This window comes from Camellia sinensis, chromosome 12, assembly GCF_055761805.1.
Source record: "Camellia sinensis isolate YWXY chromosome 12, ASM5576180v1, whole genome shotgun sequence".
NCBI classification, from domain to species: Eukaryota; Viridiplantae; Streptophyta; class Magnoliopsida; order Ericales; family Theaceae; genus Camellia; species Camellia sinensis.
Window position 1 is genome coordinate 94,127,889 of NC_138972.1, and position 16,107 is coordinate 94,143,995.

General features: G+C 38.4%; 1 protein-coding gene across 1 annotated transcript; it reads left to right on the top strand.

Annotated features, from left to right (window-relative positions):
• The first annotated feature begins 5,735 nt into the window (after positions 1 to 5,735).
• Positions 5,736 to 6,811, top strand: LOC114287602 (putative CCR4-associated factor 1 homolog 11). The gene has a single exon (XM_028230993.2). The coding sequence runs from the start codon at positions 5,870 to 5,872 to the stop codon at positions 6,713 to 6,715; it is 846 nt and encodes a 281-aa protein (XP_028086794.2). The 5' UTR covers positions 5,736 to 5,869; the 3' UTR covers positions 6,716 to 6,811.
• The last annotated feature ends 9,296 nt before the right edge of the window (positions 6,812 to 16,107 follow it).

A 16,107-nucleotide genomic window follows, 5' to 3' on the forward strand; every position in this document is an offset into this window, starting at 1 on the left:
TGATGTAAAGTTTAAACAACTTACTATTCTACATGACTGGTTTACTGTTTGAAATTATACCAAATGGGAAATTCTATGGTACATACCCCCTTTGGTGTTTTGTGTCTTTGGTTATGAGTTATTGTGCTAGTTAAGACCTTTGTGTCTTTGGTTATAAGTTATTATGTTGGTAGTTTTGATTTATTGTGATGGTGGCTATGATATTATTTTAATTATGATTCAAGAGTTATTTTGGTGTTTAGTTATAACTTTTTTTTTTTTTTTTTTTTGATAACTTCTATAATATTGAGTTATGTCATTTGTGGTAATCAAATTAACAAATGTAACTTACATATAATACACATTTTTTTGAGTGCATGTATCCTAATGTTTCTCATACTAAATAGATGTCTTGAAGTAAAAATTCAGTATCACAGTGATATCGTGATGTGGTATCACTAACCAATAATAAGTTTTACATATACATAGTGAAAACATATATATAGCAAGATACATGACAAGAAAGAATTAAATAGTGATACTGATGATGTAAGAAAAATGCTTGGGAGCACTAATTACTCCCACTAATTAGGTGGCAGTGGGTCCCGTCATTAATGATGTGATGTTTTGGTCTTGGAGTTGTATTTTTTTTTTTTTTTAACTTTTTTAATGCATTAGTGTTATTAATGGTGATATTTTTAGTGGGATGAATCATTGTTGATGATGTAATATCATTGTTACACTCGTGGCTTAGGCTTAAATCATTGACGTCATGATAAGGAGTAATAATTTAGACCAAGTCACTCAAATGTGAATATTATATAAAAATCATGAGAATAAGTCTAAATAGTTGGTCTACTGAGCAAAATAGTCAAGTTTATCAAGTCAATAATGAACACTCCAACCTGAGCTTCCCTCTGTGGTTCCTTTGCTTCCCGCATTTTATTTTTATTTTTTGAAGTTATTTTACTCAAAGATAAAGGAATGCTTGTCGGCTTGTAAAGGGCAATGCTTCTTCCAAAACAATAATGATTAAATAATATATTAAAATAATCATCAATTTTGACATGCATTTCACCTGCCTATCTCTATGCCTTCTTCTCTAAGGTCAAACTTTGGCATTTCTTTAAAAAGTTAAAAAGTCAAAAAGTTATTTAAAAAGTTAAAAAATTATCACTATTTATCAAAAAAATATAAAAAATTAATTTTTTATACAAAAGTATAACTCAGCAATCATGTATGTTCAGTGTTGTGCAGCGTTTGTTAAGAAAAATTGCATAGTTTTGGTACAATTTTTACACACTGCTGTTCGGCCTATGGGGGCCCATCACGTGTTCTTTTTGATAATCTGAACCGTTTAATATGTAGAACTCGTCGAGTACTATATGTCTGTAAAAAATCACATTGATCGAATATCAATAACTACATGATCAAATCAGTTTTGTATAAAAAAAAATTGATGATGTATAATTAACGATTGAAAAAAAACAAATCTGATCAAATAGTTATCGATATCCGATCAACATAATTTTTTATAGGCATATAGTACTTGGAAACTTAAGTTGTGTTTGGTTAGGAGATTTGAAAAAAAAATTGAAAAAGGAAATAGAAAGAGTAAGTGAAATGTAAATAAAATACACTTAGATTTACTTAGTTTCACACACCTTTTTCCTTTTCCTTTTCAAATCCTTTTCCAAATCCTCTAACCAAACACAACATTAAGAAAGAAAAGAAAAGAAATAATTACTTAAGTTATAAGAGAAAATAAAATAAAAAAATAATTGTAATTTCTATTATTCTTGTTTGGATAAGTAAGAAATAAAAGAAATGAAATGATTGTGATTTCTCTCCTTCTTGTTTGGTTAGATTTCATAAGAGAAAATAAAAAGAAACTATTTTATGTTATATTATCAAAATGATATGAAAAGTCCTTGAGGACATAGGTGTTAATCATTTTATTTCTTTTATTTTTATAGAAACAAAATTGATATTATAAAAATATAAGGATCTGTTGGTTTTTTTTCTCTCTCAATCTCTCTACTTTTGGAAAGATTGAAAATGAGGATTATAATAGAAATGAGTTTTCTCTATTTCTTCCTATTTCTCTTCACTTAATGTTATCCAAACAAGAAAAATATATCTCTTCATTTTTTTTCTTTTCTCTCAAAATCACTCAATCCAAATCTATGGGAGACTTATTTGTGGATCCGATTAGGGGAATTTGTTGGCTAATAAGTTTTGTAATGATTTAACAATATTTTTTATTAAATACTATTAAAAAATATTAATAATTATTAATTTTTAACAACAGTTAAAAAAAATCGTTGCAAAAAAAAATCACTAATTTTTAACTTTTTGCGACAATTTAAAAAATTAGTCACTAAAAAATATCATTAATTATAAATTTTAGCGATAATTTATAAAACTTGTAAAAAAAGACCGTTACTAATTGTCAATTTCTAGTGATATATACAAAAAAAAATTATTTTTAACGACGATCTTACTGAAACTAATTTTTAATAAGATTTTATGAAAATTAAGTTCAATTATTAGTTTATCCTAATTATACAATTGAATAAATCATTAAACATGATATGATCTGCTTATTTTTTTAGACTTCTATTATGTAAATTATTCATTAAAAAAATTTGATTCATCCGATAATTTAACCACTCAATTTAATCAAATGTTTTTAAATTATCAATTTTTCTTTTTATCATCATTTTTTAATTATAAGATTGGATTATTTTTTAATAAATAATTTACACATTAAAATTTAAAATATTAACAAATCAAAGAGTCAAAATCAGTCTTGTGTAGGTCTACGGGTCCGAACTGTGTCGATCCAGTCCACTACACAGTGGATGATTTTTATTATTTATTTTTTTGGCGTTCAGCTGGATTTAAATAATAGTATAAACCTCAGTGGGTAAAATATCAGCATTTTTTTTATTGAGTTTTTGTTAGAACAGGTGGATTGCGTTAAAATTAATGGATTCTCAAATTTAACTGATTTATTGAAACTTATTTTATCAAAATATTATATTGAGATGGCTCCAGGGCCGGCCCAGACTTATTAAGGGTCTAAGGCAAATTGGGCTCTTCATATATCATTATCAAAAAAAAAAAAAAAAAATATTTGTTTGGATAAAACAAAAAAGATAAAAATTTATTTCTATTGCATTACAATTTAATAAAATTTAGATAACAAATATATATATATAATAGTTGAACTTCAATTAGTTGAATCGAATCTTTATTTTTTAGCTTACCAATGCTATAAGAACAAAAATTAATTGGGAGTAAGGATGAGAATTTTCGATACAACTTAAGTAATATATAAAATTAGCAAGTTAAGGTTGATTATTTTCAACATAAATCCAAGTATGACACAACTCAATAACATGAATTATTAGTTATATATTTGAATGTTCACTAAGGGATGCCATGACATTTTTTTAATCTTTTATTTAACTCTATCTAACTTAATAAAAAAGTATGTAAAATAATAATTAAGGCTAATATCTTTTTTTCATTTAAGATATATTTTGTTTTGTTACCTATTTCAGAGTCAATCTAATAAAAAATATATAGTAATAAGGTACAATTTTTTTAATTAGAAAAATTCAATTGAATTAAAATCAAACACTCTATGAATAATTTCATTTAGTTGAAATAAATTTTATAAAATTCAACTTATGAGAAAAATTTTAATCTCTCAATACACTTGCTAAGTTATTTTTAACTACAAGTGAAAGTTTTTACATTAAACATCAATCGAACACGAATCAAAATAACACCATACGACAACATAAAAATAAATAATTTGAGTTAATATTAAAATAATTATGAAATAACATAACATGATACACTCCCCTAATTGGGGATCCTAAATTTTGTTCAAAATTGAAGGCCCGAGACGACAGCCTCAGTCGCCTCACCCCAAGGCTGGCCTGAATGGCTCAACTGTGATCTTTATCTCAAATTTTCAAGTAGCAAGAGTAAAATAAAATAAAATAAAATAAAATTAGAAACACATTTTAAGTTTAATAATAAAAATTAAAATTTTATTTATCAAATCATTCATGAAAAAAATTAAATTTATAGAATTGAAACATATTTATTTTTAAAAAATTGAGCCAAAAATAATTTTTAAAATACACCACAAATTTTTTAAAGACAAATATGACCCAATCACATAGTTATAGATATTCTATCAATTTAAATTTTTGTATAAATAATTTGTTTGACATGACTTACAGAAGTAAGGTAGTCAATATAAAAAATTAAAATTTATTTTTCATTCTCTCTCATTGTTTTTTTATTTGTCTTTTGATAAAAATTAGAAAAAATTATTTTAAAAAAATTACTTTCCAGACAATCCTAGGGTGGACCTCAATGGAGCTTAATTTCTTCGCTTCACTCATAGTTCACTACTTCACACTATGAACCCTTTTGGGGTTAGGTTGTTGTTGTTGTTTTTTTTTTGTTTTTCTCTAAAATAGCCAAAGCTTGTTTAAGAAATTATTATTTTAATTTTTTTAACTTTTTATAAAATATATATATATATATATATATAGATAGATAAAGAGAGTAATGTGATTAGATATTTTGATTTAGCCGAAAAGTCTGACCCCAAACAAGGCTTCAACCACATTTACTTTTTTTTTTATGTCTTTTCATAAAAAAAATTAAATATCAATTAAAATAAATAATGTGTGTATTTGATTTGAATTTTTTGAATTAAATTTTTGAAAATTTAATTTTTATTTTTTGTGTTTTTTTGTTTTTAGTGAATATTTTTAAAAATTTAAGCATTTTTTTTAGACTTTTTTAGATTCATCTTACTTAGATGTATTTAAAAAGTAAAAAAAAATTGTGAAAAAATATTTTAAAAAATTAATAAATATATAAAAATACGAAAATATACTGAATTCTCGTATTTTATTTTATATTTTTGATATTTAGTGAATTTTTAAAAGATTTTTTTCACAAAAATTATACTTTTTATGTGTATTTATGTTAGGTGTGTTTAAAAATTAAAAAAATTACTCAAAATATTAAAAAAAATTCAGCAAAAACAAAAAAATACAAAAAATAAAAAAATAAAATTTTGTAAAAAATATTTTTAAAAAATCAAAAACAAGCAAAGTGGTAGATTTAATTGTCTCAACCAATCACACACAATTTAAGACAACCATGAAAATATCCTATGACAAGGATAAAATATCTTATAAATTTATCTCCTACTTTAGTACATCTTTACAATCCTATCCGTCATATAATTAAATTAATCATCCATTCTATTATGAACACACTAATTTTTCCGACTGCATGGCTTCCTTTGCTAAACACCACTTTGTGAAGAGGATGCCTGCTGTGCTCACAGCAGGATATGCCATGCATACAACACACTAATAAAAAAAAAAAAAAAAAAAAAATTATATTAAAAAAAAAAAAAAGCAAAACTATGAACGGAATAGGCACAGCAGTGCCTACTGTACAGCAGGCACCCTTTTCCTTGAGTGAGGCACCGAAAATGAACCAGAGACCCAGTCTCGTCTTTACTATTCCACTTTTCTTTTACTTCTTTTTTCGGTCAAATGAGAACAACGCGTTGAACTTGGACCCCACCACTACCACATTAATATTTGTTATTCATTGCACCATTTACACGTCTCCCACAACCGCACCTCTTTCCTAGAAAACTCATCTTCACACTCAACCCCCCACCCCCCACTTCCCATATAAGACACAAAAACAGCCCACCTCTCTCCTCACCATCACAACCCTATTCATTTATGCTAACGACTCTCTCTCTCTACAACTGTGATCTGCAAACTGGGTCTCTTCTCAACTGATCTATTAAACATATAATTATCATACAATCATGTCTGCCGACGAACCAAAATCAAAACCAGTCATAATTCGCGAAGTCTGGTCTGAAAATCTCGAGTCCGAATTCGAGCTCATCCGTGACCTCATCGATCGCTATCCTTACATTTCTATGGATACAGAGTTCCCCGGCGTCGTTTTCCGGCCAATCACCACGGTCGATGACGGTTGTCGGATGAGGCTACTGCCGTCGGATCACTACAAGGTCTTGAAATCAAACGTCGACGCTTTGAATCTCATCCAGTTAGGTCTTACGCTCTCCGACGCTGCCGGAAACCTACCCGATCTCGGCTCTGGCCACAACGGTTTCATTTGGGAATTCAATTTCCGAGACTTCGACGTTGCGCGTGATGCTCACGCTCTCGATTCGATCGATCTGCTTCGTCGCCAGGGAATTGATTTTGATCGGAACCGGTCTGAGGGGGTCGACTCGGCCCGGTTCGCCGAGTTGATGATGTCATCGGGCCTTGTTTGCAACAACTTGGTGAGTTGGGTGACGTTTCATAGCGCGTACGATTTTGGCTACCTGGTTAAGATTCTCACGCGCCGCGCGTTGCCGAGTGGGCTCGAGGACTTTTTGGGAATTTTGAGGGCTTTTTTCGGGAACAATGTTTACGATTTGAAGCATATGATTCGGTTCTGTCAGAGCTTGTACGGCGGTTTGGACCGGGTCGCGAGGAGTCTAGAGGTGGACCGGGTGGTCGGGAAGTGCCACCAGGCCGGTTCGGATAGTCTGTTGACGTGGCATGCGTTTCAGAAGATGAGAGACCTTTACTTTGTAAAAGATGGACCGGAAAAACATGCCGGTGTGTTGTATGGATTGGAAATAGAGGCTTTCTAGAAGAATATTAATTAATTATTCATTTAATTAATTTTGTAAATTAAGTTGGGTAATTTATTCTAATTATTGAAGAAAATATTTTCTATGATCTAAAAATGTTTCCATGAAGTTACACAATTTGGCTTTTGATAAGAAGTGTTCTAACTTGAGTTCCTATTGGTTAAAATAATGTGATTATTTTTATGTCTTTTTTACAAAGATAACAAGACAAGGATTGTATCACATGTGATGTGTGATGTAGAAAAGTACTACAAGACTATCAAATTACTCCTTCTCGACTTATGTCACTTTTTTTAATCAGATTGAGAGTATATTTAAATTTGATATTAAAAGTTAAAAAGATATGTTGATACTTGAGCTTAGCCTGATCTTAACTTAAGCTTGACTTTTGCTTGAATTTGTTTGTAGAAATTTGAACTTTATCTCAATAAATTCAAGCTAGACTTAAGTTACTCGAATTAAATTAATTAGTGTTATAGTAGGATCACAAGTATGATAGTGTGGGATTGTGCAGGATTATAAATAGAAACATAGGTAAGACTATTAGATTTTTTAGTTTTCACCTTTTAATACACTTTATCTTTTTTTGTATTTTTATTTTATTTTTAACAGAAAGTGAGAGGGGTATTATGGTCTAGCAATGGGCCGAGCTAGTTTGGCTGGAATCGAGGCCCCTACTAGGTCAGACGGTGGGCGCACATTGGACTGAGGACTTAGTCTGATCAAGTTGGGACAACTTTGGGCCACTAGCCTGATGAAGATGCACGTTTAGCTGTTGGATGAAATTTGTTCTTAGGAGACCACATTCGGCCGAGTAGATGCTCAGTCGTGACCGTGGGGCTCAGTTGATTCCACATTGGGGTCTAACCAACGATACCAGGTGGGTAGTGCAGCCCCAGTGAAAAGGGGAAGCCGATGTGGCGAGTATAGCCTAGCCAGAAGATCTATGCGGCGCGGCGGAACCGCGGGAAGAAGATCCTGCTATCCGTATGCGTTGATACTGTTTGGCGGTTTCGTCATTTGGTGCTTAGTTGTATTTGCGCTGACACGTAAGAGGGGAGTAGGTCCACACGTCCAGTGGGGAATGGATGCAGAAGCGCGCGCAAAAACTATATAAACGAAGTTGTGCTTCTGTGCATAGGTCTAGAAGATCTGGTGATCAGAGCTCACCTACCATTTTCTCTCTCTCTCTCTCTCTCTCTCTCTCTCTTTCTCTCACTTTTTCTCTTCCTCTCCAAGGGTACTAACTTGACCGTCAGAGGGGTTTTTCGGCAACACACCTGCCAGGTAGCTTACCGTCGTTGTATTCTCAGGTTATTCGGAGCGAAGCGAAGCTTGGACACGAGAAGTACGGACAGCAACAAATGTTTACTCCCCGTACAATTGACGCCGTCTGTGGGAAATCTTCGACAGACAAAACCTTGTCCTCATAGCTTGCCCGATCACTCTTCATGGCTCACAATGACGAAACACCACTGTCCGTCGTCGACGGCATCACCTCTGAGTCAGTTTGGAGAAGAGACGGACCCCCTACCGTTCTAACCATGGCTAGCCTGGAGACTTCTTTTAGAGGGCTACCCAAAGATACACGAGATAAGCGCGCAAAGAGCACTGACCACTCACATAGCCCAAACAGGCATCAGCGACGGAGAGAGTCTCATGCTCAACGCCTAGAGCATAAGCTAAGAGACCAAGACGTCATCATTCGGAGGATGACGACGGAGATGGAGACGCTAAAGTGACAAATCAAAGGGAATGGTGTTGTTGGAGTGGGTAACCACAGTGAGCGCACCATATCTCATTGCTTAGGCAGCCAGAGCCAACAAAGGACGCCTTCCATTTCAATCAGTAGAAACTATGGGTTGGCGACTCTGACCTGCCGGCAGAGAAGTCTTACACGCGGGATTGTAGTTACCGTCTCTTACATCCGTCGACGACATCGAGATACTCTTACTTTATTCGTTCGGAGGACTTGAGGGATGTCTTAGAAAAACGAGCACGTTGGCGAGAAGCGCAAAGAGTGCCGGCGTTGCAAAGGTTATCCCACAGAGGCCGTGCCAGCGAAGAGATCATAATGCCGCCACTACACCCAGTTGGGCATAAGCTTGTGGATAAAGACTTGGCGAGGCTGAGCGCCACCCCTTTCTCCCTCGAGATAAAAACTACACCGCTCCCAACGGGCTTCCACCTGCCCAAGTTTACGCTATACAATGGAAAGATCGATCCATACATGCATGTGAGCCACTTTCGACAAGTCATGGCTGGTTATAGGCTAAACGATGCACTCATGTGCCTTATTTTCCCATCAAATTTGGGTGAGCTGGGCTTAAAGTGGTTCAAAAGGTTACCAGAGGAAAGTATCGAGAGGTGACAACAGTTGGCGAAGGCGTTTGTGACTCGATTCATAACCAACACCAAAACGCCAAAGAAATTCAACCACCTTCTGAGTGTTAAGATGGAACCAGGCGACTCACTCAAGGCATACAACTCCAAGTACTAGGAGACGTTCAACTAGATTCTTGATTGTCCGACCAGTCTGGCGATCACCTAGTACAAGCGCAGTTTCCCAGTCGGTCCTAGGCTGCAAGACTCGTTCACTATGAGTTGGCCAACAACCATAGAGCTGTTAATTCAATGCATCAATAAGCACATTTGAGTTGAGGATGATGCGACCACAGCTACCGCGAAGGTGAATTTGGTAGCGGCGGACAAAAAGGTGGCCGGAAAAGTTCACGCGATCGAACAAGAGGCAAACCGGAACAATTATGAACGAAAACTTGACTGCGGCGCTAATCTCAACAATCGGGGTAAGGGTCATCACAACGACCAAGCTGACTACTCCTGTGATGCCACGGGAGATGAGAAAATAAAGTTGAACACCTGAACGGGCATTACCACAGTTTTCAAAATTCTAATCTACCACATCCTTAGCGAGATCCGTGACGAGACATATATCTGGTGGTCGGCTAAGTTAGGCAATGTGCAACGGGGGTTCAACCCGAGGTATCGTTATACCTACCATGATGAGTGCGGACACTGCACTGAAGATTGTGTCCCCTTGAAGCAATATTTGGAGGAATTTGTGGCAGCTGGCCACCTGGATCATTATATTGAAGGAGGCGTCAAGGCCACGCCCCATTTTCCAGCAGAACCAAAATGGTTTGGCCACCTTAGAAGCACCTCCCCAAGGCGTCATCAATGTAATCCATGGGATTGTCGAGCCAACGCAGGTATGTGGGCTCCGGGGGACAATCAAGAAAACGAAGCATATGAGAAAAGTTCTATTGGTCCAACCAGTTATCAAGAAAGGCAAGACCGAAGTGAAAGATGTGCTCAGCTTTTCAAGCAAAGATCTTGAGCGCATTCAAACACCGCACAACGATGCGCTGTTGGTTACGCTTTGCATGAAGAACTTTGACATTAAGCGCATCTTGATCGACCAAAGCAGCTCGTTCGAAATAGTGTATCACGACGCCTTCAAACAACTCAGGCTCGACGACAAGGACTTGGCCCCAGCAACCTCGCCACTAGTTGGCTTCAACTCACAGTTGGAATGGCTAGTAGGCAAGATCATTCCATCATTTAAAGTGGGGTCCGTCGTCAAGCAAGTGAAATTCTAGGTGTTGAAGGTACCCTCGATGTACAGCTTGATCTTAGGTAGAGAATGGCTTCATGCCATATAGGCAGTGGCATCGACTTACTACCAGGTCATGAGGTTCTCCTCCGCCACCGGGATAATCAAAGAAATTCAAGGTGATCAAGTTATGGCCAAGTAATGTTTCGTGGCCGTAAATGGAAGCGGGACTGCTAAAGGCTTCGTGCAGATAATTGAAGGGCTGGAAGACCAAAGTGTCCTGGACGATGTAGGTACTACAGTCGAAGAGAAGGCTGTCGAAGACTTGGTGGAGGTAAGGATCAAGGAGAGTGATCCTGAAAAGTCCTTTCTACTGGGATCCAGCCTGACTACCCAAGAACGGTTGGACATGGTGAATTTTTTGATCGCAAGCATCGAAGTGTTCGCATGGACGCCTTACGACATGCCTGGCGTCGATCCGAACTTCACTTGCCACCAACTGAACATCTTTTCGAATGCCCAGCCTGTCATTCAGAGGACATGGAGATCAGCGCTTCATCACGCCGAGGTATTGGCGGAAGATGTGAAAAACTTGCTTAAGGCGAGGGCTATCCAGGAGGTGCACTACCCTCGGTGGGTTTCCAACACGGTCGTGGTACCAAAGAAGAATGGAAATGGCAGGTTTGTGTCGACTACAAGACGGCCAACCGAGCTTGCCTCAAGGACAGTTTTCTCTTGCCCAGAATTGACCAACCGGTGGAACGGCTAGACACAACCGGCTCAGTTTCCTGGATGCTTATCGCGACTACCACCAGATTGCCATGCATGAGTCCGACCAAGAAATCACTTCTTTCACGACCCCAAGAGGATTGTTCTGCTATAGAGTTATGCCCTTTGGGTTGAAGAACGCCAAGGCAACCTATCAAATGATGGTTATGAAAATGTTTGCTCCCTTGCTTGATCGCACAATGGAGGCCTATATCGACGACATGGTTGTAAAGAGCAAATATGAGGCCGACCACTTAGTCGACTTGGCAGAAATGTTCACCATTCTCAAACAACACAAGTTACATCTAAATGCGTCGAAATATGCCTTCGGCATGGGGTTAGGGAAATTCTTGGGCTTTCTGGTCACCAACCGTGGCATTGAGGCAGATCCCTCCCAAATCAAAGCCATACAGGAATTGAAGCAACCCAACTTAGCAAAGGACGTACAAAATCTTGCCAGGATGGCAACCGCGTTTAATGGATTTATTAACCGGTCATCAAATCGTTGCCGCCCTTTTTTCTATGCTCTTAAGTCCAAGTTTTCTTGGGACGAAGAATGCGACAGAGCCTTAGCCGAGCTTAAGACATATATGTCTTCCACTCCGCTCCTTGTCACGCCGAAGCAAGGGGAGGAACTCTATCTCTATCTGGACGTTTCTCAACATACGGTCAGCGCGGTATTGGTGAGAGCAGAAGGCAAACAACACCTGCTAATCTTTTATGTGAGCAAAACCTTGCTCCCGGCAGAGTCAAGATACCTGCCGCTTGAGAAGCTCGCCTTAATGCTAATGATAGCCTCAAGGAAGTTGACACATTATTTTCATGCTCCCACGATCATGGTACTAACCGAGTTCCCTTTGAAAGCCTTGTTTGAACGAGCAGACTTCTCCTGTCGAATCCTGAAGTGGGCAGTCGAGTTGGGACAATTCAACATCAAGTTTTAACCTAGAACCGCCATCAAAGCCTAGGCGTTGGCCAACTTCATTGCCGAATTCTCACCGGGGACTCACCCGGTTTGCCCGGTGGACCTTACCGACGCAACTGGGAAGGGGAGTAGGCATCACGAAAATTGCACAGCCAACTCCCATTCCGGTCCATATCAACCCTTCTAACCAGCTAAATACGGAAAACGACGTGAAAATCGCGCGCCCCGAGCGGAGACCCATCACTTGACAAACAACCATCTCTTGGTGATGCGCTGATGGATTTAGAAATAACAGGACAACCTATTGGATGCAACACTGCATCGCCATGGGAGAATGAAGGCATACAAGTTGCAACCATTACCGACGCACTTGACGCAAAAATAGCCGAGCAGCCAAACAACTCAGAACACTCAAACCTTCGAAAGTCCCAAAACCCCACAGAATGTTAGAAGCTTTTTATCGGCGAAATGTGGAAACTTTTCGTCAACGGTGCTTCAAATAGACATGGAGCCGGGCTAGGTGTAGTTATGATCTCATTAGATGGGCTGACCATCAAACATTCTATCGCACTTGGGTTCCACGCATCAAACAATGAGGCCGAATATGAAGCACTTCTAGCCAGACTGAAAAGTGCACTTCAACTGTAAGCGGTCGAGCTAATGGTCTACAGCGACTCCCAACTCGTCGTAAACCAAGTGTTTAGGAAATACGAAGCCAAAGATGACCGAATGGCCAAATACGAAACTCTGGTGAGAAAGCAGATCAAAAAATTTTAAGCCATACAAGTTCAACAAATCTGCCGAGAAGACAATAGCCGTGCAGATGAGTTGGGCGGTTTGGCTTCCATGGCAGATAAATCAATACCCAGCCCTCTCCTGATTGAATTCTTCCCAAGACCCAGCATAAAAGACACAGTGTAGACGGAAGTTTTCTGTACCAAGCTAGGTCCTTCTTGGATGGACCCCATCATCATTTTCTTAAAAGAAAGCATCTTGCCGACTGACAAGAAAGAGGCAAACAAAGTCCGGGTGAAGTCTGAGCGGTTTTGGCTCTCTCCATCTGGCGCTGTGTATAAGAAGTCATTCACCTTTCAATACCTCAAATGCGTTCATCTAAGTAGAGTCGACATTTTTTTTTTTTTGAGATCCATGAAGGGATATGTGGGAGTCACATCTACGGAAGATCTCTAGCCTACCGCGCCATCTCGTAAGAATACTGGTGGCTGTGCATGCAAGCAGAGGCACAAAAATATGTGAGAAAATGCAAAAAATGTCAAAAATTCGCCCACCAAATTCATCAACCAGCCAGAGAGCTTCTTCTTCTCACAAGTCTCTGGTCGTTTACAATGTAGGGACTTGACATCGTGGGACCACTCCCAACTGCACCGGACAGTCACAAGTTCTTCATCGTGGCGATAGACTATTTCACTAAGTGGGTCAAAGTCGAGCCCTTTGCAACAATAAAATAAAAAGATATGAAGAAGTTTGTCTGGCAGAATGTAATAACGTAGTTTGGAGTCTCTAAGGCTCTGATCTTCGACAATGGCACCCAGTTTGATGGAAGGTTGTTCAGAGGTTTCTGTGAAGAGCTGAAGATAGAATTCTACAACTCGACACCAGCATATCCTCAATCGAATGGTTAAGTCAAGATGCTAAACAAGGCCATTCTAGATAGGTTGAAGAAAAGGCTGAAAAATGCCAAAGGAAAGTGGATCGAAGAGCTTCCAAACGTCCTCTGGGTCTACCAAACTATGCTAAGACGCTCAACCGGGAAAACACCTTTCGTTTTGGCATATAGCATGGAGGCGGTCATCCTACTGGAGATCGGTATGCCCACCATCCACAGTGAAAATTTTGAGCCAGACTTGAACGCCGAGGCCATCGCCTTAGAGTTGGACCTTGCAGACGAACGATGAGAAAGGGTAATGATCCATGTAGCGGCATACCAACAAGAGCTATCCAAGAAGTACAACAAGACAGTTCACCCCAAACAATTCAAAGTTGGGGATTGGGTTCTGCGAAATGTGATGGGAAACACGCTAGCACCAGGCGAAAGAAAGCTAGGGGCAAATTAGGAAGGACCGTACAAGATAACCGACCTAGTGGACAAAAGGGCATACCATCTGGAAAACCTAGACGGCCAAGCTATACCTTGGCTATGGAACTCAACCAATCTAAAATTGTATTATTTTTAGTTTGAACTTTAATGTAATTTTTGTAGAGGGCAGTAATACCTCACTACCTTCTAATGTAGTTCTTTCAATCACCTTGAGAATTTATGAAATCTGTACATAATGGAAATGAATTGCTTAGACATTTTATCATGATCAATGGACTGCAATGTACAAGGCCAATTGCCCCCCAGCTGAGGAGAATTTGTTCGGCTAAAAGAGTTGATGAATTGCTCAACTTAAAGCTTTTAGCCGAGGAGAAGTTTTCTTCATCACCACATATTTGTGATGTACACACTTGGGAGGATCCTAAAAGTTGGTGGCCGGCCAGTAATTCCACTTGACCCTTTTGAACCCCTCCTTCCGGGCTAATGTTGAACACCCTTGAGCCACTTTCTTAGACTTTTAACCACAGGGTTGTATTGTACACACATGGGAGGACACCATCATGTGGTGGCCGGCCACTAAATCAGCTTGACCCTTTTGACCCCTAGCCGGCCGGCTAGGGGGTGTGGCCGGCCGGCCACCTGCAACCAAAATAACTGGCCGGCCGAGACCCTCACACTGTTCACTTTACAGCTGTATAGCTTTATCCCCCAGAAAATATCAATATCCGAGGGATATTTTGTGGGGGAAAGTTGGCCTCCTTTTCCCCCACCTTTACACCCCCTTTTTGATCCTTATAACCAGCAAGCCATATCACATTTAGGGGTTAGAAAATTTGTTCTTCAAGCCTCAAGACACAAATCTTCCTTCATCCCTCTCATTTTCCTAAAAATCCCTAAGTCCTACACCTTGTTTTCTTCATCACCACCAAGCTCTACCATTACCACTTCATTTCCAGCAACAAGGAGGGCTTCTCAAAGGCTAAAGGAGCTGCAAATTGGTCCAAGAAGCAACAAAAGCTTTGGTCTTCAAGGGTGAGTGACATTTCTCCTCTTTTGACCCTTTTTCTTGATCCATTTGTAAGCCCTATATGCTTATTGTTTCAAGCTCCTGCCCTAACTGAAAGTGGCCTTATTTTGAGCTCATTTTCACTTTTCATTAAGGACTCAACCCTGTTTGAGCCCTCCATGAGGTACTTGCTTCATTGATCCTCTTATATGTCATTTTCTTGCATGATATTTTTAGCCTATGAGTAATCTGTTTTTGAGCATGATGTAATCTGTGAATGTGCTTATTTTGGGCCCTTCTTCAACATTTTTGAAGGGCCCCTCACCATTTGATGCCTCCATGTGCCACTTGTAGTTATATCCCTTATTTGGCCCCCATTTTTGCATAAATTGGCAGCCCCCCTTGCTTCTGTTTTTGGCTTTTTCACAGAACTGAAAGTGGCCTTATTTTGGCCTATACTTCATGTTTCATTAACATTTTTTTTCTGTTTGATGATTATTTTGTATACTTCATGTTATAGCACCTTTTGAGCCTCAATCTTGTGCCGTTTTTTTAGCATGTTTGTATATTGATTTGAGGCCTGCCATATACTGTAAACATTCATATTTTTGGTCCCTCTTCAATGTTGTAGAAGGAAATTTTTCAGTTTGGATTTTTCTTATATCACTTGCTTCATTACCCCTCTCTTGGCCCCTATTCTTGCATGCCATTTTTGCCCTACCTATGCTTGCTGTTTGGCCATGTTTATAACTGTGAAAGTGCCTTTTTTGGGACTTCCTAGCTTCTGTATTTGCATCACATGTCCATATCGTGCATGTTTGGCATAGCTATAGGCCATTTCGGGTGCCTAAATTCGCATTTCGGGACTATTCCATGCATTTGGTGTTATTTCGCCTCATTTCGGGACTGTTTTTCCCATATTTTAGTGCTGAAATTCCATTAGAATGATTGCTTTCCATTTCTATGTCATTTGCATTGCGTATGCCATTGTCTCGGTTTGCGTGCCCGTGTGCACGCATTTCGAGGCATTTCATTTTCATCCTTCGGCATCCTATGTGAG

Bases quoted from the DNA above. Each gene is read 5' to 3' on its own strand.
- LOC114287602 (XM_028230993.2), top strand. From the start codon at position 5,870: ATGTCTGCCGACGAACCAAAATCAAAACCAGTCATAATTCGCGAAGTC.